The sequence below is a fragment of the Giraffa tippelskirchi genome, chromosome 7 (genome assembly GCF_054371585.1).
Source record: "Giraffa tippelskirchi isolate mGirTip1 chromosome 7, T2T-mGirTip1v1.2.pri, whole genome shotgun sequence".
Classification (NCBI taxonomy): domain Eukaryota; kingdom Metazoa; phylum Chordata; class Mammalia; order Artiodactyla; family Giraffidae; genus Giraffa; species Giraffa tippelskirchi.
In genome coordinates this window covers 158651515-158675129 of record NC_137281.1, presented here as the reverse complement: position 1 = coordinate 158675129, position 23615 = coordinate 158651515, and the positions used below count along the sequence as shown (strand labels likewise).

General features: G+C 41.1%; 1 protein-coding gene across 30 annotated transcripts in view; it reads left to right on the top strand.

The window, feature by feature from the left end:
* Positions 1-23615, top strand: part of GALC (galactosylceramidase) — a 77783-nt gene that overhangs the window by 30317 nt on the left and 23851 nt on the right. For 28 of the 30 annotated variants that reach the window (XR_014059495.1, XR_014059501.1, XR_014059496.1 and 25 more), the window contains 9 exons: positions 1069-1224; positions 2435-2559; positions 3985-4112; positions 10650-10739; positions 11454-11540; positions 13608-13758; positions 15126-15306; positions 20921-21084; positions 22552-22628. Coding sequence is in view for 22 of the 30 variants with exons in the window: in XM_081510295.1 (XP_081366421.1) it covers positions 1069-1224; positions 2435-2559; positions 3985-4112; positions 10650-10739; positions 11454-11540; positions 13608-13758; positions 15126-15306; positions 20921-21084; positions 22552-22628 (1159 nt within the window). In the remaining 8 variants the exon portion in view is untranslated. Of the gene's footprint in view, positions 1-1068; positions 1225-2434; positions 2560-3984; positions 4113-10649; positions 10740-11453; positions 11544-13607; positions 13759-15125; positions 15307-20920; positions 21085-22551; positions 22629-23615 lie in introns of all 30 variants that reach the window. The other 2 variants (XR_014059493.1, XM_081510298.1) reach the window with 1 other exon arrangement.

Here is a 23615-nt window from a genome sequence, read left to right as displayed (position 1 = left end):
GAGTCCTCTGTGGGTTTTTGTTGGTTTTGTTTTAGTGTTTTTGTTTTTGCTGGGGAATAAATGCCAAACTGTCTTTCTCTGTATGAAGGGTAGAGCAGGGGAGGAAATACCATTGATACTTTATGTAATAAACTCATTAGTCTTTTTTTTTTTTTTAATAAATACTGTATCTCTTTGTAACAAATGAACTGGGTCTTCGTTGTGATACTTCTGTAGTTGTGGCCCATGGGCTTCTGTCATTATTGCCTCACAGCATGTGGGTTCCCCGACCAGGAAATGAACCTTCGTCCCTTGCATTGCAAGGCGGATTCTTAACCACTGGGCTGCCAGGGAAGTCTTACTTTTGGTTTTCTTTTTCACTCCTTCTTTTCTACTGCCCAAGCTCACCACGTCCCCTGGGAAGTCTGCATCCTGTCTCCACCTCATTCATCTCTTGGAATGTTCTGTGCCTGTTCTGTCTCCATCTGTCGACATCCTTCCCTTCTTGTTACGGTTTCCAGAAAGACGTCTTTCACCCACTGATGATCTTTCCACCCTTCTGTGTGTTATAAGTGCATCTCATTCTCAGGGTGTCCTGAGACCCAGGGGTGGGAAGCAGACGCTTACCTGCAGCCTGACATCCACCTGGAAGTTACCTGTTGTTTTAAAAAAGAAAACCTTGACAAAGAACATGTATGTCTGTTCACTCAATGAAAGTTGCAGTTGCTCAGTTGCGTCTGACTCTGTGACCCCATGGAATAGCCCATGGAATTCTCCAGGCCAGAATACTGGAGTGGGTAGCCGTTCCCTTCTTCAGGAGATCTTCCCTTCCCAGGGATTGAACCCAGGTCTCCCAGGTTGCAGGTAGATTCTTTGATGGCTGAACCATCAGGGAAGCCGAAGAATCCTGGAGTGGGTAGCCTATCCCTTCTCCAGAGAATCTTCCCGACCCAGGAATTGAACCGGGGTCTCCTGCATTGCAGGTGGATTCTTTCCCAGCTGAGCTACCAGGGAGGGTATTTACTCAATAAATAGACATAAGTGCTGTGTTCTGACTTTTTACATTTCCTCCCCCTCTTTCTTTTCTAGAGCTCATTACCCTGGGACGCATACAGTAAAGGATGCTAGGTTGACTAAGAAGAAGCTTTGGTCTTCTGAAGATTTTAGCACTGTAAATGGTGATATGGGTGCAGGCTGCTGGGGTCGCATATTGAATCAGAATTACGTCAATGGCTACATGACTTCGTAAGTTAGTAAAACTTTTAAAGGTTTTTATTTTGAAAAATTTCAAATCATAATAAGTAGAAAAAAGTACAGTGGACTTCTGTAGTCTCACAACCTGAATTCAGTGATTGTAAGCATTTGCCTTATTTCGTTCATCTATCCTATACCTAACATGTGTCAGCTCTAGAAAGAAAAGGCAGGAAGCTGCAAATAGGAATAGAGCTTATTTTGGGATCTGATACATTGTCTCAGATATGGTTAAGTTATTTCCCTGGCCTGGTGATAGCTGTTTGTTCTTAGATGCTTTTGTTCCCTTAAAATCAGTTACTACTGAGACCTCTTCTACAGGGGCAAGCATTGTGGGCAGGCTTAGATCACAAAGTGGCTTAGGCCTTAAATGGCTGCTCTTACGTCACGAGAGTTATGTGTGGTTCTCTTCCTCTGGGAACCCCTGCCCTGTCTGCCTACACCATCACTTGAGCCCCGGCAGTCAGACTCTTAAGAGTTCTCATTGTAAAACTTGACAGCAGCTGAGTCAGGTCATGAAATTATGTCTTGAAACTGGGGCATTAAGAAGGCTGACTGTCAAAAAGAAAGCTGCTGCTGCTAAGTCGCATCAGTCGTGTCCGACTCTGTGCGACCCCATAGACGGCAGCCCACCAGGCTCCTCCGTCCCTGGGATTCTCCAGGCAAGAATACTGGAGTGGGTTGCCATTTCCTTCTCCAGTGCATGAAAGTGAAAAGTGAAAGTGAAGTCGCTCAGTCATGTCCGACTCTTCGCAACCCCATGGGCTGCAGCCTACCAGGCTCCTCTGTCCATGGGGTTTCCCAGGCAAGAGTACTGGAGTGGGGTGCCATTGCCTTCTCCCCAAAAAGAAAGCAGGTATAGATAAAGTCTTTATCTGTGTTTGACTCACGCTTGTGCCATATGCGGTACTGGTAGGTTGTGACTCTTCTGGTTATACCGTTGTGCAGTAAAAATTGTACACCTCATATACATTTGTATTTTTTATTATATGATTCACTATTAAAAATACTGCATCCATCACTTGATTTTTCAAAATGTGGGTGAGCTTAGGCAACTTAAATTTTCTTGTTTTGGGTGGTAATTTTATCACTTACATATATTTGTATAAACTTTGCTCAGGTCTTTTATATCGTAGGCTTCTAGACATTTACATTTTTATTACAAGCTGCTTTGGTGTCTCTCTTTTATCAAACAATCTTTTAGCACCATTGCTTGGAACTTGGTGGCCAGTTATTACCAACAGTTGCCATATGGGCACTGTGGACTGATGACTGCTCAGGAGCCATGGAGTGGCCACTACATAGTAGAAGCTCCTATCTGGATATCAGGTATGGTTCAGAGTCCATCTCTCACTCCCTGACTTTCTTTCTAAGGGACAAAGCAGGAAACACTTAGAGGGAGTTATAGGAACACTGGTATGTGTGTGCACGCACATGTGTGTGCACATATCCATTAGTTTTAAGTGTATCTCTGTTTTAGCAAGATTTATCCTAGTGTTTTATAAGATCTTTTGGGTAACTAAGCTTCTCTCTGTTTTCCATTCTTGATTGTTCTAAGACCAAGCTCTTTTTGCCAGTTGATGTATTTTTCACAGAGATTTGTAGTCATGACATTAACCATGTAATCATGACATTATTCTAAACTCAGGTTGTTCTTTAATAAATATGAAAATGCCAAGTTTTGGATTTGTATATCCTGATTGGTTAACTCCTTAAATGTTGAAATAGTTGGTCCCACATTATTTCAATGAACTAACGTACTTTTATAATTTTGTCACTGTTTCTTAGGGGGTTAATTTTGTCACCTCCCAAAATGAGACAAGGAATATCACTCAGTACATTTCTAGGACAAGCTTTGGAGGTGCCCAATAAATAAGTATTGTGAATAAACTTGTTTAAAACCATAAAGCTTAGTTTTTGAAATATTTTATTAACTTTTGAAAACCATATTCTTTGTAGTTATATTAAGGTGGTTTAAATAGAGATCAACAAAAAACTGGGAGGAGATAACTTTATTTACTGTTGGAATAAAGCAGTTTTTCAGTAGTCTTGAACTGACAGAATGTGGTTTATTTATTTTTTACCAGTCATTCTAAGAATATTCCCATAATTATACCATTTAACTAGGCTAGTTACTCAAAAGTTGAAACATGAGGCTGGCAAATATTTTTTCCAAAATAGAAATTAGCTGTTAGACTCAGTCATACTTGGGAAAGTTTTCCTTTTAACCTTCTTGGTTCTTTGGTCAATCTAATAATTGACAAATGACAGATCACCAGGAAAAAAAAAACACATTTAATTTACACATTTAATTTTGTACATAAAAATATGGGCCTCAAGTTTGCAGTCAGGCCGTTGAGGCTTTCTAATGCCATCCTGAGCAAAGGACTGAGATAGGGGCCTGGAGCTTCACAGGGGAAGAAGACCAGTCATAGGAAGAGAAGAACAGGTATTTGCTCTGCCATGTAGGTGAGTCTTTCAGATAGAAGGTTATTGCTGGTAATAGCTCTCTTTCTGGGTCGGGTCTCCTATCTAGATTCTTTCAGGCAGTTGAAGGAGAGAGAAAATTTTTCTTTAGTCTTCTGAGTCTTGATTGCCAACAGTTCGAAATAATACACATGCTAAAGTGGCACATTTTGGGGTGGCACATTCTGTTCTCTTTCAGCCTCAAGTAAGTAGATAGCTTTTTATTTTTGCAAGAATCCTATTATCACCACTTTAATGTTATTTGGGTCTTTCTCTGCTTTTCTGTAGCTCATACCACTCAGTTTACTCAACCAGGTTGGTATTACCTGAAGACAGTTGGCCATTTAGAGAGAGGAGGAAGCTATGTAGCTCTGACGGATGGCTTAGGTAACCTCACCGTCATCGTGGAAACTATGGTAATTCTTTGTTGTTTTTATTGGATTAATTCACTTTGTTAGTATTGGGGGAAAAAAGCATAAAATGTAACTGAACACCTTGAAAAAAAAGGAGCTTTTCTTTTTCGTGTAGGAGCCCGGCACTGGGATAACCAGTCTGTGGCTTGACCTGGTCACTCTCTGGGCTGAGGGTCCACCTGTGCAAACCTTCTCTTCCTTTCAGATTCCTCCCAGGGATGAAGGACCCAACTTTATCCCTTTTTTCCCCATTCTACCCAGCTACGTGGAGATCTTTGTTGCAGCTTTGGTTGTAAAGAAATTCTGCCAGTTCTTCACGTAGCTGAAGGGAAAGGGCATGAGAAATACTGATACTCTGCTTCTCTCACAAAGATATTGTCGCCTTCAACTGCAGACTGGGAGGGAGGGTGCCCTGTGCTCTTGGCCGTGCCTGCTTGGCACAGAGCTTCTGTCAGTCCAGCCCGAGAGGGGTGGGCAGGCATGGATTGTGGTTTAAATGCCATATTCTCTTGATGCTCATACTGAGTTTTAGTAGATTTTCTTGACTATTTCTGTATTTGTAGTGTGCCCTTAGGATCATTTCCAGACTTTAGCATTATTATTATTTAAATAATTTTCACCAGTTTTGCTGGGAACATATTTATGGAGCTCCTCACACTGACATTCTAGAAGCAGATCTCTCCTTTACTCATTAGATATGGTTTCCTTCAGTTCTTTGAACATTTTTAAATACCTAATTTAATGTTTTTGTCTAGGAAGTATAATATCTAATAGGTACTGACTAGGCTTTCTCAGACGCAGCTTCTGCCAACACTTTCACATCTGTATGTGGGCCATTCTTTCCTGTTTCTTTGCAAATATCATCGTGATTTGTTGAAAGCTAGACATGTTACACAGAGAAGGCAATGGCACCCCACTCCAGTGCTCTTGCCTGGAGAATCCCATGGACGGAGGAGCCTGGGAGGCTGCAGTCCATGGGGTCGCTAGGAGTTGGACACAACTGAGCGACTTCACTTTCCCTTTTCACTTTCATGCATTGGAGAAGGAAATGGCAACCCATTCCAGTGTTCTTGCCTGGAGAATCCCAGGAATGGGGGAGCCTGGTGGGCTGCCGTCTATGGGGTCGCACAGAGTCGGACACGACTGAAGCAACTTAGCAGCAGCAGCAGCAGCAGCAGACACGTTACATAAAATAATCTGGACACACTGGACATCAGATTCTTTCTCCTCTCTAGCATTTGTGGCTGTTGCTTTTTGTCATGGTTGTTGCTATTTATTTGCTTTGTGTGACTTTCCTGAACAGATTCTATAGTTTGTCAGCCGTACCATGTGTGGCCGCTGAAATCTCTGCCCAGTTTTCTTAGTGGTCAGATCATTATGGTGCAGATGTCCTCATGTTTGGAACTAGCAAGTGTCCCGGCCTTTGCTGATGGGCTCTGTGCGCGTAATGGGGGCATGCCTCAGTGCCCAGGTGGCCGATTACAGCTCTGCCTTAGCTCCGACTTCCTGTCTGAGCTGAGCTCCCAGGGAGGCTCGAATTTCCCAGTAAAGCCATTGTCTTTGTGGGAAAGGTCTCACTATAGCTTCAGCTCCCTTTACACATGAAGGGAGGTTCAGTTTGTCCACACCTTCTTCAGTGAGCTTTGGGTTTCTGTGACTTCAGGCAAATCTGTCCGTTTCATTTAAGCCATTAAATTTCTCAGCACAAAGTTACTGCTATTATTACCCACCGTTCTCTTAATATATATATGTATGTACTTTGTATTGATGTCACCTCTCTTAATGTTCATAATTGCAGTTTGTATTTTCTTCTTTCTTATCCTGGTTTCCTGATTAGTCTGGCTAGAAGTTTATTCAATTCTATTAATCTTATCAAAGAATCAGCTTTTGGTTTCTCAGTTATACACTTTTGTTTTCCTGGTTTTGTTTGATTTATCTTTTCATCTCTATTATTTTCTTTCCTCTGCTTACTTTGTTTTTTTAAATTGAATTACAAGTTTTATTGAAATATAACTGATTTACAATATTGTATTAGTTTCAGGTACATAGCATAATGATTCAATATTTTTATAGGTTATGTTCCCTTTAAAATTATTACAATATAGTGTCTATATTTCTCTGCGCTGTACCATATACCCTTGTTGATTATCTGTTTTATATATAGTAGTTTCTATCTCTGAATCCCTTACCCTATGCTTACTTTGGTTTTAATTTGCTCTTCTTTTGCTAGTATCTTAAGCTAAAGTTTCTGTTTTAGTGGCATCCCACAAATCCTGATGTGTTGCGTTTTTATTTGTAAGTTCAAAATTCTTTCTAGTTTCCCCTTTTATTTTTTTCTTTGAGACATAGATTATTTAGAAATTTGTTATTTAGTTTCTAAATATTTGGGGATTTTTTCAGACATTTTTGTTATTCATTTCTGATTTAATTCTGTTGTGGTCAGAGAATAGACTTTGTGGGGACTTGAATCTTTTTGAATTTATGGAGACTTCTTTTATGGCTAAGAATGTTGTGTACTTTGGTAAATGTCCCTTGTACACTTGAAAAGAATACGTATTCTGCAGTTATGGATGAAGTGATCTATAGATGTTAATCCAGGCAAATTGTTTGATAGCTTTGTTCAAATCACCTGTATGTTGGTTGATATTCTGTCTAGTTGTGTATCAGTTATTGAGGGGAGGTATTAAAATCTCTTAATTATAATTTTAAAATTTCCCACAAAACCTGGCCCAGAACCTTATATTGTAAGTCCTCTGTGATTGTTAAATCCCGTAAAGTAGGAATGATGTCTCAGACTTCTTTTGATCCACACCACGGTAATGATGGCTTCCCTGGTGGCTCAGATGGTAAAGTGTCTGCCTGCAATGTGGGAGACCTGGGTTCGATCCCTGGGTTGGAAAGATCCCCTGGAGAAGGAAATGGCAACCCACTCTAGTACTATTGCCTGGAAAATCCCATGGACAGAGGAGCCTGGTAGGTTATGGTCCATGGGGTCGCAAAGAGTCGGACACGACTGAGCGACTCCACTTTCCTTTTTTCCTATACTTTATGGTAATGATTATTTTGAAAAAGTGATATTGACAGTGAGATTTGTTGTATATATTTAGCTGACTGCAGTTGTGGATTTGAAGGTTATACTTGGGTGAGATGCCTTCTTGGTGAAAACATCCCAAGCATTTCCTTTTTTTGGGTATATATCACTTAGAAAACAGAGCATAAATTTAATCTGTGTGTGCCATCAGATGACTGTGGAATTCAAAGTTTGACTCAGTCAAAATGCCATTAAGTTTTATTTTGAGTAGGTATATACGGTGTTGTTGTTGGTCAGTTGCTCAGTCGTGTCCGACTCTTTGTGACCCCATGGACTGCAGCACGCCAGGCTTCCCTGTCCTTCACCATCTCCCAGAGCTTGCTCAAACTCATGTCCATCGAGTCGGTGATGCCATCAACCATCTCGTCCTCTGTTGTCCACTTCTCCTCCTGCCTTCAGTCTTTCTCAGCATCAGGGTCTTTTCTAATGAGTCGGCTCTTCGCATCAGGTAGCTAAAGTATTGGAGCTTCAGCTTCAGCATCAGTCCTTCCAATGAATATTCAGGACTGATTTCCTTTAGGATGGACTGGTTGGATCTTCTGCAGTCCAAAGGACTCTCAAGAGTCTTCTCCAACACCACAGTTCAAAAGCATCAATTCTTTGGTGCTCAGTCTTCTTTATGATCCAACTCCCACACCCATACATGACCACTGGAAAAACCATAGCTTTGACTAGATGGACCTTTGTTGGCAAAGTAACGTCTCTTTTTAATATGCTGTCTAGATTGGTCATAGCTTTTCTTCCAAGGAGCAAGTGTCTTTTAATTTCATGGCTGCAGTCACCATCTGCAGTGATTTTGGAGACCCCCAAAATAAAGTCTGTCACTGTTTCCATTGTTTCCCCATCTTTTTGCCATGAAGTGATGGGACCAGATGCCATGATCTTAGTTTTCTGAACATTGAGTTTTAAGCCAACTTTTTCACTCTCCTCTTTCACTTTCATCAAGAGGCTCTCTAGTTCTTCTTTGCTTTCTGCCATAAGGGTGGTGTCATCTGCATATCTGAGGTTATTGATATTTCTCCCAGCAATCTTGATTCCAGCTTGTGCTTCATCCAGCTCAGCGTTTCTCATGATGTACTCTGCATATAAGTTAAATAAGCAGAGTGACAATATACAGCCTTGACGTACTCCTTTCCCAATTTTGAACCAGTCTGTGGTCCCATGTCTGGTTCTGTTACTTCTTGACCTGCATACAGATTTTTCAGGAGGCAGGTAATGTGGTCTGGTATTCCCATCACTCGATGAATTTTCCACAGTTTGTTGTGGTTGACATAGTCAAAGGCTTTAGTGTAGTCAATGAAGCAAAAGTAGATATTTTTCTGGAATTCTCTTGCTTTTTCTATGATCCAATGGATGTTGGCAATTTGATCACAGATTCCTTTGTCTTTTCTAAATCCAGCTTGAACATCTGGAAGTTCATGGTTCATGTACTGTTGAAGCCTGGCTTGGAGAATTTTGAGCATTACTTTGCTAGTGTGTGAAATGAGTGCAATTGTGTGGTAGTTTGAACACTCTTTGGCAATACCTTTCTTTGGGATTGGAATGAGAACTAACCTTTTCCAGTCCTGTGGCCACTGCTGAGTTTTCCAGATTTGCTGGCGTATTGAATGCAGCAGTTTCACAGCATCAGTTTTAGGATTTGAAATAGCTCAGCTGGAATTCCATCACCTCCACTAGCTTTGTTCATAGTGATGCTTCCTAAGGCTCACTCGACTTTGCACTCCAAGATGTCTGGCTCTAGGTGAGTGATCACACTGTTGTGGTTATATCTGGGTCATGAAGATCTTTTCTGTATAGTTCTTCTATGTATTCTTGCCACCTCTTCTTAATATCTTCTGCTTCTGTTAGATCCATACCATTTCTGTCCTTTATTGTGCCCATCTTTGCATGAAATATTCCCTTGGTATCTCTGATTTTCTTGAAGAGATCTCTAGTCTTTCCCATTCTAATGTTTTTTTCTGTTTCTTTGCATTGATCACTGAGGAATGCTTTCTTATTTCTCCTTGCTATTCTTTGGAACTCTGTATTCAGATGGTGAGACCCTTCCTTTTCCTCTTTGCCTATAGCTTCTCTTCTTTTCTCAGCTATTTGTAAGGCCTCCTCAGACAATCATTTTGCCTTTTTGCATTTCTTTTTCTTGGGGGTGATTTTGATCATCAACTCCTGTATAGTGTTATGAACCTCCATCCATATTTCTTCGAGCACTCTGTCTACCAGATCTAATTTTTTAAGTCTGAATTTTGCAATAAGCAGTTCATGATCTGAGCCACAGTCAGCTCCTGGTCTTGTTTTTGCTGAGTGTGTAAGACTTCTCCATCTTCAGCTACAAAGAATATAATCAATCTGATTTCGGTATTGACCATCTGGTGATGTCCATGTGTAGAGTCATCTCCTGTGTTGTTGGAAGAGAGTGTTTGCCATGACCAGTGCATTCTGTTGGCAAAACTCTGTTAGCCTTTGCCCTGATTCATTCTGTACTCCAAGGCCAAATTTGCCTGTTACTCTAGTATCTCTTAATTTCCTACTTTTGCATTCCAGTCCACTTTGACGAAAAGGTGTTAGTTCTGGAAGGTCTGGTAGGTCTTCATACAACCATTCAACTTCAGCTTCTTCAGCATTAGTGGTTGGGGTTTAGACTTGGATTACTGTGGTATTGAGTGGTTTGCCTTGGAAATGAACAGAGATCAGTCTGTCATTTTTGAGATTGCACCCAAGTATTGCATTTCAGACTCTGTTGTTGACTGTGAGGGCTACTCCATTTCTTCTAAGGGATTCTTACCCACAGTAGTAGATATAATGGTCATCTGAGTTAAATTCACCCATTCCAGTCCATTTTAGTTCACTGATTCCTAAGATGTTGATGTTCACTTTTGCCATCTCCTGTTTGACCACTTCCAATTTACCTTGATTCATGGACCTAACATTCCAGGTTCCTGTTGAAGTTATTGAGCCATGCTGTGTAGGGTCACCCAAGATGGACAGGTCATGGTAGAGAGGTCTGACAAAACATCCACTGGAGAAGGGAATGGCAAACAACTTCAGTACTCTTGCCTTGAGAACCCCATGAACAGTAAGAAAAGGCAAAAAGATATGACATTGAAACATAAACTCCCCAGGTTGGTAGGTGCCCAATATGCTACTGGAGAAGAGTGGAGAAATATCTCCAGAAGGAATGAAGAGGTTGAGCCAAAGCTAAAACAACATCCAGTTGTGGATGTGACTGGTGATGGAAGTAAAGTCTGATGTTGTAAAGAACCATATCGCATAGGCACACACAGTAGACAGTCAGCAAAGGTTTTGTTAGAAAAAGTCTTTAAAAATTTGAAATACACTCTTCTTTGTCACCCAGTGTGTGTCATTTCTGTTAATCTAGGTGCAGTAAATGACTTTTTCTTTAAAATGTCCTATGTCTCATCTGAATAACTTACATGATTTTTTTTTCTCCTTAGAGTCATAAACATTCCAAGTGTATACGACCACTTCTTCCCTATTTCAATGTTTCACATCAGTTTGCTACCTTCGATCTTAAGGGTTCTTTTGTAAGTAAATAAGTGGAACTTTTATTTTGGTTTTGATTTGAGAATTTATATGTTTTATCATGAGCTAGGAGTTGTTAAGTGAAATATTATAAGCTTAAGAGTTTGCATATGCATCATTAAATGTCTTGGTGTCTTCTGTTTGCTGACTGGTTTACTCAGGAAGCACAGAAGCCGCTAGGAGGTAATGCTCTTTGTGGTTTTGAAGAATCCTAACAAAAGTCACTTGCAAAAAAGTTGTTCTTTTTGATAGAGCATCATTTGTGTAGTTGAAGAAGCTTTCCAGCACTGCTCTTTACAACATTCTGTATAAAAAGATACAAAATTCTTGTTATTTCTACCTGTTGTTAGATTTGAATACAGAAATACATACAGTGCACTTTCTACTAATTGCATAAGCATTGTTTTTTAATGCCAGAAAATTAATAAAAAACTTTTTATATAGGTATAATAATACTGAGTATTTTTGAAGCAAAGATACAAATCTTTGAACATTTGCCAAAAATCTGCAGTGTTTGTAGGAAATAAAGTATTTGCTTGAATAATGTCTTCCTACTTTCGGAATGATTATTACTTAAGGTTTGAGGTGGGTCTTTTGGTAGGTAGAAATAGAATGCACGTTGTCCTTGGTTCATTCTTGCTGGTACAGGTTTTGGATGTCCTCCAAGAGAAGATGGTGAATCACTCAACAGTGCTTTCTTTGTGTTTCCTCCTCAGAGTCAAATACCAGAGCTGCAGGTGTGGTATACCAAACTTGGAAAACCATCGGAGAGATTTCTTTTCAAACAACTGGATTCTCTATGGGTAGTTTTAAATAAATTCCTATAGTTTGAGCATTGCAGCAGTAGAGGGAACAGAAATTTGATTAATGAATTAGTTTTTAATTTCATAATTGATTTATGGCTAAAGCATGATAGAGATTAAGTTGCCCCCCATTTTTTAAAATAGAAGTCCTCTTCAAGGCAGTATGTTTTGGTAGCTGGATTTGTTCTTGGTATTTAGTTTGTCTTGGTGAATGGTTCCATCACTTGGTTGCCCAGGTCGGAAATCTGAGCCTCGTCTGAGACTGTCATTCCCGCCCATTCTTTGAGTGCCCTCAGTGACCAGGTACAGAGAATGTCTCCCACACAGTTCTCCCTCCAGTGCCTCATCCTCCATCCCCACTGCTCCTGCTTATTCAGTTCCTCATTGTATCTCTCTCGGATTTCGGAAACTCTCTCTTGCTCTTTTAAGTCTCTCTGCCAAACATCACACTGCTCCCAGAGCTGGTTTTTGTCAGTCCTTTGCTCAAATGCCTTAATGATTCTGTCAGTTCACATTCCTTAGTGTAACATGTGACCTCATTAACACCTCATGAGGTAAAAGAATGCTTTCCTTTCTAGATGCCTGTACTACTAAATTGATCTTTCTTCTCACACTAAACTTCTTGCAATTTTCAGAGCATGGTATGCCAAGTTAGTTACTTCTGTGACTTTGCACATGGTTTTTCTTCCTCCTGGGATGCCTTCTGTTTGTATTTTTATCATCCTTCAAGACCCAGCCCAAGTGTGGCTTTCTCTGAAGCCTTCCCACCAGTCTTAGGGTCATAGCCACCTGGGGATGTGCGTTTGCTTAGTAAGCACGTCCCTGCTGCATGTCTCACGATTAAGTCCCCGCCTTATACATCCTTAAAGGTCCCTGCCTTTTTGTCCCAGGTGCCTAGTGTGGAGCTTAGTAAATGGTGGTTTCTTATCAGTAAATGTTTCAAAGACTGAATTGGTCTGTGTAAGCACATCACTTCACCTGATTGATACAAATCTACTTTTTCTGGTAATTATTAATGTTCTGTGACTCAACTAGTCACTATCAATAAATGAAGTAAGTGTAGCGTCTACTTTTTGTATAACACATTGCTAGAAATAGCATCATGGAATTGATTTTCCCATATGAAAATGTATCATTTGGGGTTATTCCTAAGCCAGAATATGGTATTAGATATTTCATAGATGTGAGCAACAATTTATTAAAGCAAAGGTGTGATATAAACACCTTTAATTCAAAGTAGAAAAGAACCGCTCAGATTTCACCAAGTGGACATACATTTAGTGCCAACATCAATTATGCAAAGGCTTTCAGTGTCTTTAAGAAGCTTGCATTTGCCATAGGACACCTATGATGTAGGGAATGTTTCTTCTGGGTCACTCACTGAGCTTAGAACTTTATATAAATATTGTCTCATTTAATACTCACAACAGCCCTATGTGGTATGTATTTTCTACTCATTTTAGAGATGAAGAGATTATGGCTTTAAGAGATTAAATTGGCAAAACATAAACCTAGCTTGCTAATTGAAATATATATTGAACATGTAATGAGTAAGTAGGACTTTTTAAAAATTAATAGTAAAAGGTTTCTGTGTTTAATAGCTGAGTCAACAATAAGATTTTATGGATTTTTCTACCTTAGTGAAGTCCTAAAAAATAAATAAGCAGATCTCTTAGGTACATATATTGAATTTATACATCTTACAGTCTAATAGAAAAGCATAGAATGAAATAGAAAAGAAATATGAAATGAAATGAAATATGAAATGAAAAGCATAGAATGAAAGCATAGAAATAGATTTGAGGATCATCTGTTCCTTCTTCCTTGTATGAAGTGAAATTCTCCTAATATCCTTTCTAGAATGTTTAATTGTATAAAGTCTTCTAAACAACTTAAGAAAAAAGATTTCCAGGGCCTTGGTATTGAGTGTGTATATTCACAGATAGTTAGGAACTTCAAACAGAAATCAGTTTGGCATTTCTTAAGCTCATTTTTTAAAAAAGCTATTTGACTCAAGTGAGATGAGCGGAGGCACCTGGCTTGACCGCAGTGTCGTTTCTCTCTCAGCTCCTTGACAGTGGCGGCAGCTTCACGCTGGAACTGCAGGAGGACGAGCTGTTCACCCTCACCACGCTCACCTCCGGCAGGAAAGGCAGCTTCCCGCCACCTCCGAAGTCCCAGCCCTTCCCCTCTGTCTATGAGGATAACTTCAACATTGGTAAGTCTTTGTACTAACACTTAACGTGGTTCCCGTTTTCAGCAGTAATGGATAGATTTCTACCTATCAAACTGTTGCAAGATGGAGTCTGTGAGAAGTACATTGATTTAGCTTAAAATCTCTATGTGGTAAAAGGGACCTAATTTCTCTGTTACTTCCAAGTAACATCGCAACTTGAGGGCCCTGTAATTTTCAGTGCCAAAAAAAAGGTAGAGGGTATTGTTGGAATGAAAGTTGTACAGACCTTACTCAACTTACAGTAGGGTTAGGTCCTGATAAACCCACCATAAGTTGAAAATACCGTAAGTCAATAATGTATTTAATATACTTAGCCTACCAAACCTCTTAACTCAGTCTAGCCTACCTTCAGTGTGCTCCGAACACTTACATGACCCCACAGTTGGGCAGAATCATCTAACACAAAGCCTATCAAGGGGAACACATGTAAACCCATGGCTGATTCATGTCAATGTATGGCAAAAACTATTACAATATTGTAAAGTAATTAGCCCCCAACTAAAATAAATAAATTTATAAAAAAAAAAAAAAAAAAAAAGATGTGGCTCGTCTCCTGTCGCTTACTGATACTGTAAAGAAAGGGAGCCCAGGGTGGTCATCAGGGTCCAGAATGCTGCTCAGTGACTCTGTTGTTTACCCTCGTGATTTGTGGCTGATGGGGCTGTGGCTCTTTGCTGCTCACTGCCACTGCCCGCATCACAAGAGGGTGTGCTCATCAAAATCCATAATTTGAGGTACAGTTTCTACTGGATGCATACTGCTTTCATACCATTACCATCGAAAACTTGAAAACTTGGAAGCCAGGGCAGTTAAGCAACTTGCTTGGGGAACTGACTGAGCTAGACTTGGAACCCAGGTCTGCGTGTTCCTGAACTCAGGATCTTTCCTCTTAAGCATTTGCATGGATTGAATATGTAAAGTCTGTATGTCAGGCTGATCCTATTGATATTTAATAAAGGTGACATAAAGTCAATAGCTCTTCAATTACCTGAACCCTACCCTTTGACTATTTATGCGTATCATCGCCCTGGTGGCTCAGTGTTAAAGAACCCGCTTGCCAAGGCAGGAGATATGGGTTGCACCCCTGGGTTGGGAACATCCCCTGGAGAAGGAAATGCCAACCCACTCCAGTATTCTTGCCTGGGAAATCCCATGGACAGCTTGGCGTGCTGCAGTTCATGGGGTCGCAAAGAGTTGGACACAACTTAGTGACTGAACAACAATGAAAAATATCATTTGCTTATTTAAAACTTTTCAAAAGTATATCCGAATGTACCAGAAAACATTAGAGAGGAGAGATGCTGTAAGGATTTGATAACTCAATACACAATTTATTGTGTTCTGAACAGATTACCCGTTTTTTAGTGAAGCTCCGAATTTTGCTGACCAGACTGGGGTATTTGAATACCACGTGAATATGGAAGACCCTGGAGACCATCGCTTCACACTACGCCAGGTTCTCAATCAGAGGCCCATTACGTGGGCTGCTGACGCGTTCAACACCATCAGCATTATCGGGGATTACACGTGGTACGTAAACTGACCTAGTCTTTACCGTAGATCTGGAGAAATAACCTTGTAATGTCGTCAGGTACTTTCTGAAGCCAGGACTCCGCAATAGCCCTCCTTGTCCAGGAACCTGGTAGGTATGTGATAACCGCTGAATATCACGGTGACCACAACCCAGCTGGTTGCTTTGTTGTTGTTCGGTGTCCTTCCCTCAGATTTCCCTAATTTAATAGTAATTGTTGCAGGATAAGATTGGTTTTAATGTGAAATCCGAGGGCTTTGGACCCAATTATAATTTTAAATTTATGTATAAGCAGATTTTGTGATATGCATGTTGTTTGTAAGTTTTTGTATTTGCTGGAGAGTTGATTTGTTGATCTGGTGTTGCCACCTGCTGGATCCATACTTGAATTACACTGTTTTAGCCTTTGTGCAAAATCTGTTTGCAAAGTGACAGTAGATGGCAATAGTAAAAAGCAAATCAGCTTTTAGTTGGCTAGTGAATTTAACTAGTATACTTCCACTGTGAAACATAAAATACAAGCATTTCAGCCTTAGTGAGAGTAACTATTAACGCGAAGCCACAAAACAGCCATATCTGTAGTTTGGAAATCGGACAGGAAAGGGAAGATGATTTGAAAGAGAGCCTTGAATTGTTTATTTGAGGAATGCTCCAGAAAGTCTTTATCCCTTCTGCAGAGCCTTAATCTGTGTTATATAATGGCAGTTCTAGTCGCAAGCTCTGATATAAGTCTTGAGAAACTTTCAGTTATCCAAAGTTTCTGGAACCGTTATAGCACCATGAATAATTATTAGGATAAAGAATTCTTACCTAATTTAGGATAACTTTGGTGGATAATCTTTTTATACAACAGCAATACTGTTTATACCAGCATCTCTGTTCAGTTCAGTTCAGTCGCTCATTCATGTCTGACTCTTTGCAGCCCAATGGACTGCAGCACTCCAGGCCTCCCTGTCCATCACAAACTCCTGGAGCTTGCTCAAACCCATGTCCATCGAGTCGGTGATGCCATCCAGCCATCTCATCCTCTGTCGTCCTCCTCTCCTCTCACCTTCAATCTTTCCCACCATCAGGGTCTTTTCAAATGAGTCAGTTCTTCACATCAGGTGGCCAAAGTATTGGAGGTTCAGCTTCAGCATCAGTCCTTCCAATGAACATCCCGGAGTGATCTCCTTTAGGATGGACTGATTGCATCTCCTTGCAGGCCAAGGGACTCTCAAGAGTCTTCTCCAACACCACAGTTCAAAAGCATCAATTCTTCTGTGCTCAGCTTTCTTTATAGTCCAACTCTCACATTCACACATGACTACTGGAAAAACCACAACTTTGACTAGACGGACCTTTGTCAGCAAAGCAATATCTCTGCTTTCTAATATGCTGTCTAGGTTGGTCATAGCTTTTCTCCCAAGGAGCAAGTGTCCTTTAATTTCATGGCTGCAGTCACCATCTGCAGGGATTTTGGAGCCCAAGAAAATAAAGTCTGTCACTGTTTGCATTGTTTCCCCATCTATTTGCCATGAAGAGATGGGACCAGATGCCATGATCTTAGTTTTCTGAATGTTGAGTTTTAAGCTAACTTTTTCACTCTCTTCTTTCACTTTCATCAAGAGGCTCTTTAGTTCCTCTTCACTTTCTGCCATAAGTGTGGTGTCATCTGCATATCTGAGGTTATTGATATTTCTCCTGGCAATCTTGATTCCAGCTTGTGCTTCATCCAACCTGGCATTTCACATGATGTGCTCTGCATATAAATTAAATAAACGGGGTGACAATATACAGCCTTGACATACTCCTTTCCTGATTTGGAACCAGTCTGTTGTTCCATGTCCAGTTCTAACTGTTGCTTCTTGACCTGCATACAGATTTCTCAGGGATGCAGGTAAGGTGGTATGGTATTCCCATCTCTTCAAGAATTTTCCACAGTTTGTTGTGATCCACACAGACAAAGGCTTTGGCATAGTCAATAAAGCAGAAGTAGATGGTTTTCTGGAGCTCTCTTGCCTTCTTGATGATCCAACGGATATTGGCAATTTGATCTCTGTAGTAGACACTTTATCTGGATATTCTGGTCATGTCAGTGGGCTTTGTGATTTCCTCATTTTTTTTTTTTTTTTACTCATGGTCTTATTGTAAGACAGGTGACTGAGTTTATTTGTCTAAGGGATGGGCCCTGTTATATTTTGACCACTAGTCTGGAAGCCAGCCGACATAGATAACCTTTAACTTTGTGGACCAACCCTTATCCCCCATGCCTGTGAATATTCTACATGTAGTTCTCTCTGAACCCCAAATCTTTTGTTTCTGGCTGAGACTCTAGAAAAGTTGAGAGAATTTCATTGTAGTAGAGAGATGATACGGAGAAGGCAATGGCACCCCACTCCAGTACTCTTGCCTGGAAAATCCCATGGATGGAGGAGCCTGGTGGGCTGCCGTCTATGGGGTCGCACAGAGTCGGACACGACTGAAGCGACTTAGCAGCAGCAGCAGCAGCAGCAGAGAGATGATATAGAACACCATTGAAGGATTAACCAAAACTCTTCATAACTTTGAAGGTTTTGCAGTATTTACATAGCAGTACTCAATCTTTACTATTGCAGTGGGGAAGGAGGTAGGGAAGGGGAGGGTGAAGTGAGATGGGAAGAGAAGAAAAGAGTGACATATTCTGAAAGAAAAATGATGGGGAAATCGCAATCACGCACGGCGAGAGGAGGAGAGGACTGCTTCCGTCCTTCTTACGCTTCGCCCTCCTCCTGTGGTGTCACCGCTCAGGAATACGCCGTGACCCTCGCCTGCTGCCGGACCCCATCCACACTTCTGGGCCTGATCCCAAAGCCTTTTAAAATTTGCTCTCTTCCTGTTTACTTTGTGTTGTTTCTCATTATCCTATTCTGGGTGCAGGGGAGCCGGATCTGTTGAGAGACGCACACACATCCCACGTTCATTTCTGTCCTCTGGCCGTGATGACCGTTTATGGCAGGGAGTGGAGGGAGTGAAAGCTGGGTAACACTGAACACTGGTCTGAGCTTCCGATGGCTGCTTTATGCTGAAGGCAGCACCCTGCCTACCCTATAGATGGGAAATGGAGGCATCGGGGTAGGATTGTTCAAGATCCCATACTCTTAAATTCAGAACCAGGGCAAGAGGCCAGGTCTGTGCTGCGCTGTAGCCCCTGCTCCTTGGACTTCCTCTCACAGCCTGTTTTAATCACTGTCTTCTCCCTGAGGGCAGGAAATGGAAAGTTGGCAGAATGTATCCATACTGCTATCCCAGTCAGTCAGCTGTATGCAGGCAGGGTGCCATCAGTTCTGAGAACTGTGTTTACTACAGAACTTCCCTCACGTTTAGATTTAGTTACGTGTCAGCGCAGTAATTTGACTGTAGAGGGTGGACTTTCCCAAAGCTACTTCAGACTTTCATCTCATTAGTAAGCTTTGGCTGGGAACTGAGGACAATCACAAAATTATCTTTTTCTAAACAGACCTGAACTCTGAATCCTTTTGATAAAATTTACTTAATATGTTGGCTGGTTTTTATTCTCTCAGCACTTCTGAGGGATTATGACTGTGGAAGATGAGGCCGATGTTTTATTCTGTTTTATTCATTATCTGTAAAATTGCCTGTAAGTTCTGATGCAAGAATCATTTATTATGGAATGTGATGTAAAAAAGGAAAACATTTGATCTTCTCTCATCTCACACACGGAGAAGGCAATGGCACCCCACTCCAGTACTCTTGCCTGGGAATCCCCATGGATGGAGGAGCCTGGTAGGCTGCAGTCCATGGGGTCGCTAAGAGTCGGACACGACTGAGCGACTTCACTTTCACTTTTCACTTTCATGCATTGGAGAAGGAAATGGCAACCCACTCCAGTGTTCTTGCCTGGAGAGTCCCAGGGTTGGGAGAGCCTGGTGGGCTGCCGTCTTTGGGGTCACACAGAGTTGGGCATGACTGCAGCGACTTAGCAGCAGCAGCAGCAGCATCTCACATTAAATAGAATCAGTTTATGGTGCTGACAGGTTCTGATGAAACGACAGAGAGATAGGGGATTTAAGGAACCAGTCCGATCCCAGGTGGTTTCATGTTGGTGACAGTCTGCACAGAGAAGAGCGCTCTCTGCAGTGGGACGGCGTGCAGGAGAGACTGGCCTTAGTCACTCAGCATCTGGCCTTCTTGTAAAGTAGCCCAGCTCTGATCAAGTGATTAAATGAGGATTTTCCTGATGCTTGTATACCTCGTGTAGGTGCTTCTTTTTTATAGTTTCCTTTACAAAGTAACATTTCACTGTGCAAAATTCAGTGATTAAAAAATGTAAAAACCACATAATTCTAGATCTAGTTTCTCCCCATTTCAAAAAATGTATTTCTTGGCATTCTTAGTTTTAGATAAATTACTTGCTTTATTGCTTGGCTGTGTGCAAGCTAATTCTTTCCCATTTGCACTTAAAATTTGAGTAGGAGGAGAATTGTTTTCAGATGTCATGTTGGATTGGGGTGATTGTGGGCTTCCCTGGTGACTCAGCGATAAAGAATCCCCCTGCCAATGCAGGAGACGTGGGTTTGATCCCTGGGTCAGGAAGATCCCCTGGAAAAGGCAATGGCAACCCACTCCAGTAGTCTTGCCTGGAGAATTCCATGGACAGGGAAGCGTGGTGGGCTGCAGTTCTTGGGGTGACAAAGAGTTGGACACGACTTAGCAACTAAACAGCAACAAATCACTGCAAAAGAAATCTGGTGGCATTTGTGAAAGGAAGCCTGGAGGAGAGCTCGCAGATGACGCTCTGTTAGCTCCTGGTTGGCTGAATCTTTCTCCTCCTCTGTCAGTCAGCGCTGCAGAAACTGGGGCTTTACTGCCTGTGCGCAGACAGAGGCACCCTGTAGGGGAAAACGGTTCTCAAAGTGAGATTCCTGGACCTGCAGCATCGTGTCACCTGGCAGTCTGTTAGACAGGCAGGTTCAAGGGCCCACCTCGACCTGCTGAGTCAGACCCTGAGGGTGGGCCCGGCAGGCAGACTCGAACACGCCCTCCAGGGTGATTTCCATGGGGCTCAAGTTTGAAAACGCCTGCTATGGAGTCAAGGTAGAGTTGACTCTGACTTGACAGAGAAAATAATTTTAGATCTTTCTTCTGTCGTTTTTAAGTCTTGTTAGGGTTAAATGTAAAAATTAGCCTCAAAGTAACTTTTCCCAGAGGCTCCTAATACGTAGTCCTCACTGCTTCTCTTTGCTGATGTAAATGTAATAAACCTTTTTGCTCCGACTTAAGTGGAAACCTATCTTTTATGTATTCCTAGAAAAAAAATGGATTCTTATTATATTCTTAGAATGAGAAGTTATTTTACAGGAAATACATTCTTAGGAAACTTGAAAACAATAAATATTATTTTCCAATAGTAAGTCATTTAAAAGAGGCAATGAAATGACTTGACTTTAGTCATGTAAAATTTAAAACCATTATTGGCGAAGGTTCTTGAAGCCCATACCCGCTATTAATGTGGACTTAGCAAAATACACACTTCCCTCAATTAGAAGTTTGGAAGCATGTGGCTGTGAAGTGAGCCATTGGTGCTACATTTGAAATGACATAATTAAAAGCACTAATACTTTGATTCTGCAGGTCCAATCTGACTATAAAGTGTGATGTGTACATAGAGACCCCTGAGAAGGGAGGCGTGTTCATTGCTGGGAGAGTCAATAAAGGTGGTATTTTGATTAGAAGTGCCAGGGGGATTTTCTTCTGGATTTTTGCAAATGGAACCTACAGAGTCACAGGCGATCTAGGTAAGTGGTTTCTTCTGTAGCACATGATTTACTATGTGATATGTTGCTGTGAGTGTCTGCTTTTTACCTATGGGAGTAATGAAATACCTCACCATGTTTGAGCATCTAATTGGGAAGAGATTCAACATGTGTAAGCAAACACCAAACGATTCCAAATTATAGTGTTAATTAATTAGTACAGAGGCAGCTCAGTGAAAGAGGAAATTGTGCAAAGCCTCTTGGGTATTGTAGACTTGAGCTAGGCTGTTAGAGTAGGGTGTGGGGGTAAGGAGAGAATACTCAGGAAATTTAAAAAAAAAAGCAGAACTATAAGAATGTTGCTAGTGTGCTTATGGAAATATAAAGGGAAGAATTAACTTGCTTAAAATGGAGATACCCTATTTCCTAATGTAGTCAATAACTTGAGAACAGCTTGACTTTATTATTCATCTTAACAGTCTCTGTCTTATGTATAATAGTATTTTATCTAGAATAGGTACTTAGAATCTGTTCAAGTTGAATTCCACCCACTTCACTTTGGTTTGGGTACACACCACTCTGTTGAAACTAGATCTTATTGGTGACTCTTTCTGATTCAAAGTCTCTTGACTTTCATCCTGCATTAATAAAAAGTCTTCTCTCCTATTGTTTTCCCCCTTTGCTTCTTCCTTAGGTTAAAGGGCTTCAGTGATAAAATAGAAGTTAAAGAGCGAGTGGGTAATAAGGATATTAGAATAGAAATTGCAGAATCATAGCATGACTGGTCTGGAAGGTACCTCGCATTTTCCAGTCCAAAAGAGAGTGCCAGAGAGGTTAGTTGATATGCTGAACAGAGAGGTTAGTTGATATGCTGAACAGAGAGGCTAGTTGATATGCTGAACAGAGAGGCTAGTTGATATGCTGAAGGTCTCAGAATGAGGTAGCGGGAGAAGTGGAACTAGAGGTTTAAACCTCTGTCTTCAGTCCTCGCTGCCCTGTGTCTTCAACTGCCCATTGAACATCTCATCCTGGGTTTCTGTCAGGCATTCAAATATAATACATTCAAAAATTGACATTATTTTCTCTCTAATTGTCTAATGCAATTGATATTACCTTGTAGTCAGTTACACTAGCTGGAAATCTTACGGTAGTTTTTTGACGGTTCCTGCTTATCTTCCATATTCGGTCCGATCAGGTATACATACAGACCTGGATATACATGCTAAGGCGTAATGTACCCTGCTTGGTTTGTGAGTTTATTTTGCTCATTCTCTCGTGAGCTCATGTATTGTATGTAGCTCAGGGTAGGATCTCTGCATGTTGAATGCATTCCTCAATGAAGGATGTTTTTTGTTTTAAATCAGTTGTAGATCTTGGAAATGTCGATCTTTAGTATAACTGACTTTACTACATATGGATACACCTAAGAACCCCCAATGAGTTATGTGATTCAGTGATTTAGATTTTAAAAATATGGATATCAATTAGGATAATCTTTTTGTGTTACAGCTGGATGGATCATATATAGTTTAGGACATGCTGATGTTACAGCAAAAAAATGGTATACACTCACTTTAACTCTGAATGTAAGTATTGCCAATCCCAATTCCTGGAGGTAAAATGTTCTTTTCTTGTGTCTTCTTCTTTTTTTTTTTTTTTTAACATTTTATGTTATCAGATGAGATGGAAAGTGTGATAAACAGTGGAAAACAGGCAGAGAACCTGCCATGATACCAGCAAACCACCAGTCCTTGGGATGCTAGCATGTGTCTGGGTTATTTCACCTTTGTGAACCTCTGTGTCCTTATCTTTAAAATGGAAGTAAGCTCTGTGGGTTGTTTGAGAGTTAGATGATTTTTATTTTTTTTCATTCGAGACATTTTTATCAAGTGTCTACTGTATGTACTGTTCTAAACAGTAGTGAACTAGACGGGCAAGATTCCTGCTCTCTCAGAGCCTCTGTTCTTCTGGGACAGGAGTTATTAAGCTTTTTTTTTTTTTCCCCTGTAAAGGGCCAAAGAGGAACTATTTTAGGCCTTGAGTGCCCTATGGTGTACTGTGCAGTTCTTCAGCTCTGCTTTTGTAGCGAGAATGGAGCCTTTGACAATAGGTGGACGAACGGGAGTGGCTGTGTTCCAGTAACACTGAATTTATAAAAATAGATGGCTGGGCTGTGGGCCAGAGCTGGCTGACTCTTGCTATAAATAAGCAAATAAAACTATGAAGGTAAAAATGCGATAATGAGATAAAGTAGCTTCCCTGCCAGATTCTCCAGATAGTGGCCAGGGAAGGCGTCTTGGAGGTGGTGACCGAGCTGAGGTCTGAGTGGAGGGCACTCTCGGACTGGCCGGGTGGGAGCGGCGGTCAGAGGGTGGGGCAGCCGATGCCGGGGGTGGTGCGGGGAGGATGAGCTTCTGTGTTTAATGTGGTTTGTGTGCACAAGCCCCGGGCTCAGTGTAATGTTCACCAGTCCCTCAGTGGCGGAAGATGTTCAACAAGCACTTTTAGAGCTGGAGATGGATCGCTGTGAGGTGTGCAGTAATAGGAGCGTATGTGGCTCTGCATGTGGAGCT